The sequence below is a fragment of the Neophocaena asiaeorientalis genome, unplaced genomic scaffold, assembly GCF_003031525.2.
Source record: "Neophocaena asiaeorientalis asiaeorientalis breed wild unplaced genomic scaffold, Neophocaena_asiaeorientalis_V1.1 scaffold629, whole genome shotgun sequence".
NCBI lineage: Eukaryota > Metazoa > Chordata > Mammalia > Artiodactyla > Phocoenidae > Neophocaena > Neophocaena asiaeorientalis.
The window spans coordinates 5,332,010-5,335,327 of NW_020175468.1; the positions used below are offsets into that span (position 1 = coordinate 5,332,010).

Below are 3,318 nucleotides of genomic sequence, written 5' to 3' on the forward strand. Positions count from 1 at the left end.
CCCAATCGCGCTCACCACCGCGTCGATGTCCGCGCCGTGCTCCAGCAAGAGCAGCACCGCTTCTTGGCACTCGGTGTTCACGGCCACGTGCAGGGCGGTGAGCCCTGAAGGAGGGGGAGGCTCAGTTAAACCTGGGCCTGGGGCTTTGCAGCCTCAGGACTCCAGGTCCTGCCGGACAACCCCACCCCGCGCCCGGGTAGATGCTCACCGTCGTAATTGCGGGCCTCCAGGTCCATGGTGCCCCCGGCCGCGCTGTCCAGCAGGGCCCGCAGGCAGGCCGGGCTGCGGTGCTCGCAAGCTAGGTGCGCTGCCGTCTGGCCGTGGCGGTCCAGTGCCATGGGGCTGGCACCGGCCATCACCAGGAGCCGGACCACAGACGGCAAAGTGGTGATCACAGCCAGGTGTAGCGGTGTCTGGGGAACAGAGACTGTGAGGGACCCGTTCCCTGCCCTGCGTCCCAGTCCTGCCTTCCTCAGAATTCCCGAGTCCTGACCCCCAGCTGTAAGTCTTAGGCAGCAACCAGAGATCTGGAGCACCTCGTCCCTCAGATTCAAGAGTCAGGGCCCCCAGCTCTTCTTCCCGTAGGAAACAGAAGTCCGGGTTCCCAGACCCCTTTCCCATTAGATCCAGGCCCCCAGCCTCACCTGCCGGAGGTTGTTGTAGATATCCAGCTCCCGGCCGCCATGCTGGAAGAGGTTGACTAGCCGATGCACAGCTGGTAGATTGCCCTGCACCACCGCAATGTGGAGTGGCCTGGGGGTGGAGGATCACAGGCATTAGAGGCTGGTCACCTCTCACCCCCATACTCTCAGCAGTGCTAATTCCAAAATGCGCAGGATACTTTAGAAGCGTCTCTAGAATCCAACCACTGCTCCCCACCCCCACTCCCTCCATCCTGTCAGGCACCACCATCTCCCCTCCTGGACTGTCCCCTCCTCGCTGGCCTCCCTGCTTCCATCCTGCTCTACTGTCTGTCCCTCACATAGCAGCTAGAGGGACCCTTTTAGACCCTAAGTCAGGTCATGCCCCTTTTCTGCACAGAATCCTCAGAGTAAAGTCCTCAGCGTGGCCCACAGGCCCTGTGTGATCTTGTTTCCTGCTCTTCAATTCCTTTTGATATCATCTCCGTCCACTCTCCTCAGCCCACTCTGGCCACTAGCCTCCTTGGTGTTCCTCAAACATACCAAGCATGCTTGCCTCCTAGGCCTTTGCACTGGCTGTTCCCTCTGCTGGGAAGAGTCTTCCCCCCATACCTGCAGGACTAGCTCCCCTCATTTGGGCCTCTGCTAAAATGGTACAGCAGTCTCTCCCTCCCCCACCCCCGGCTTTATTTTCCTCCAGTTCATCACCTGATGTGGTACACTTTACTCGTTTCCTGTCTGAATCTCCCCCCATAGAATGTCAACTCCACCAGGGTAGAGCGTTTGGTGTGCTTCCATCACTGCCCAGTGCCTAGGACAGCGGCTGGTGCTGAGCAGGTGCTCCACAAACACGCTCTGAATAGGTAAGTCCCTCTCAAGGATCCCCGGCCATCCTTGAAGCTGATAACCACATTCCCACCCCGCTCAAGGCCACAGTTTTCTCTTGTGGAATGGGTGGGGATGAACTCGATACCACCAGCAAGGTCTCCATCAGCGGTGACTGGAGATCACGGTCAGCCTCCATCCCAAGAGTATGTATGTGGAGGAAGTTTTGCCCAGAAGGGAGGTGGGACAAACTAGTCACTGTTTGGGAAGCTGGACTGCGCAACCCAGGTCCGCCCCGCCCCCCACTTCTGGACTGAAGGACTCATTCCCTCAGCTTCTGGGAAAGTTGTCAGCTCTCGGCTCTCTCTGGGAATTACCCTCCGCTGAAAAGAGCTGCTTGCCCAGGTCATGGGGGTGAGGTGGGTAGATGCCACCCAATGACATCCAGTGACTGGTCCGTGTGGGTGTCGAAGGCCTGGGCTTCTGGCCCCAACTCTGAAGGCCACTCCAGCTGCAACATTCCCTGTGCGATAACTGAGGCCCTGATGAAACTACGTAGCAGCTCAAATTCTCCCTGTGCGCAGTCCTGCTTCCTCCATCTCTGTAGGCACTGATCTGGATAACACTTTTCAATAAACTTCCTGCCCCTTCCCAGGGCCCCGAACCTGGAAGAGCCATTTAGAGCTGAGAGCAACCTGGGACGACTGTATGGGGTGGGGGACATTAGCGCTGAGGGCACAAGGCTGACTGGAGGTACACAGTCCCTACAACCTTTCTTTAAAGGCCATTTTCTAGAGCAACTTCTTTCTCACCCACCACTGCTTGCTGACAAACCAGAGCGTGGCTAAGAGAGGTGAACAGCGGGTCTCCCAATTGTGGAACCTGCATCCAGAATCCAGCTCCCTAGGTACTGGAGGCAGAGAAATCCTGCAGCCCTGGGGGCTTTGCCGGGGCTGAGTGGGCCAGGGCTGCAAATTGCGTTACAAGTCTCTCTAGCTGTGCGGCTAGGTGGCCCTTTACAGCCTCGGGTTTCTCCTCTGTAAAGTATAGCCTACAAGAACGCCCATCTCCCAGTAGGAGATTGTGCAGGTGTAACGCTGAACCTGGATCCTGAACCGAGAAAGCCAAATTTAAAAAGAAATCTTGGGGGAGGGGTCGGAGCTGGGCCAGGGCCCCCTTGGGAAGGGCTCCCTCCCCTCCCTGCATCTCCCAGGACGCCCGGCCTGGGTCCCCTTCGGGGCGGGAGGGGTTAAGTGAGGGCAGAGGGAGAAAATTATTTCAGAGAAACCGTCCAGGCCTGAGTTCCCATAAACGCGCGGGCCGCAGGGGGTGGGGCGGGGCTGGAGGAAGTGGGGACGGGAGGGGCGGCCCAGCCCTCGGACTTCCAGTAACAGGTCTGCTGGGCGGGGCTCCGCTTCCTGCTCCCGGGGGAGGGAAACCTGTCCCGTCGGGGATCTACCCCGGCCACCCGGCCACCCCAACTTCCATCCTCGAATAGGGCGGAGAGGGGAGCCTAATCCAAAGCGATCTAGTTACGCTGGGGGTAAGGGCCCCAACTTCTCCAGCCAGAGGACCCCTCTGGAACTCCACCCTCCAGGGCTCCGACTCCAGCTGGCTCCCTAACCCCCACATCTTGGCATCCATCCCCAAGATCTCTTGGGACCCGGGAATACGGTGCCCTAACTCATTGCGGATATGAACTTTCCCCTTCCCTCCGAGTTCTAGATCCCCAAGCTGCCCTGCCCGCTGCTCCTTACCCGCTCAGGGGTCACGGAAGGCAGTCCCCCAACCTCTGCTCTCTGGGACTCAGGACGCGTTCCCCCCTCTCATGGAGACCCAGACTTCCATCTCC

At 59.1% G+C, this 3,318-nt stretch overlaps 1 protein-coding gene across 1 annotated transcript in view; it reads right to left on the reverse strand.

The window, feature by feature from the left end:
* Positions 1–3,318, reverse strand: part of BCL3 (BCL3 transcription coactivator) — a 9,105-nt gene that overhangs the window by 2,152 nt on the left and 3,635 nt on the right. The window contains exons 3-5 of the mRNA XM_024768650.1: positions 645–753; positions 209–413; positions 16–104 (exon numbers count right to left, since the gene is read on the reverse strand). Of these exons, the coding sequence (XP_024624418.1) occupies positions 16–104; positions 209–413; positions 645–753 (403 nt within the window). The remainder of the gene's footprint in view (positions 1–15; positions 105–208; positions 414–644; positions 754–3,318) is intronic.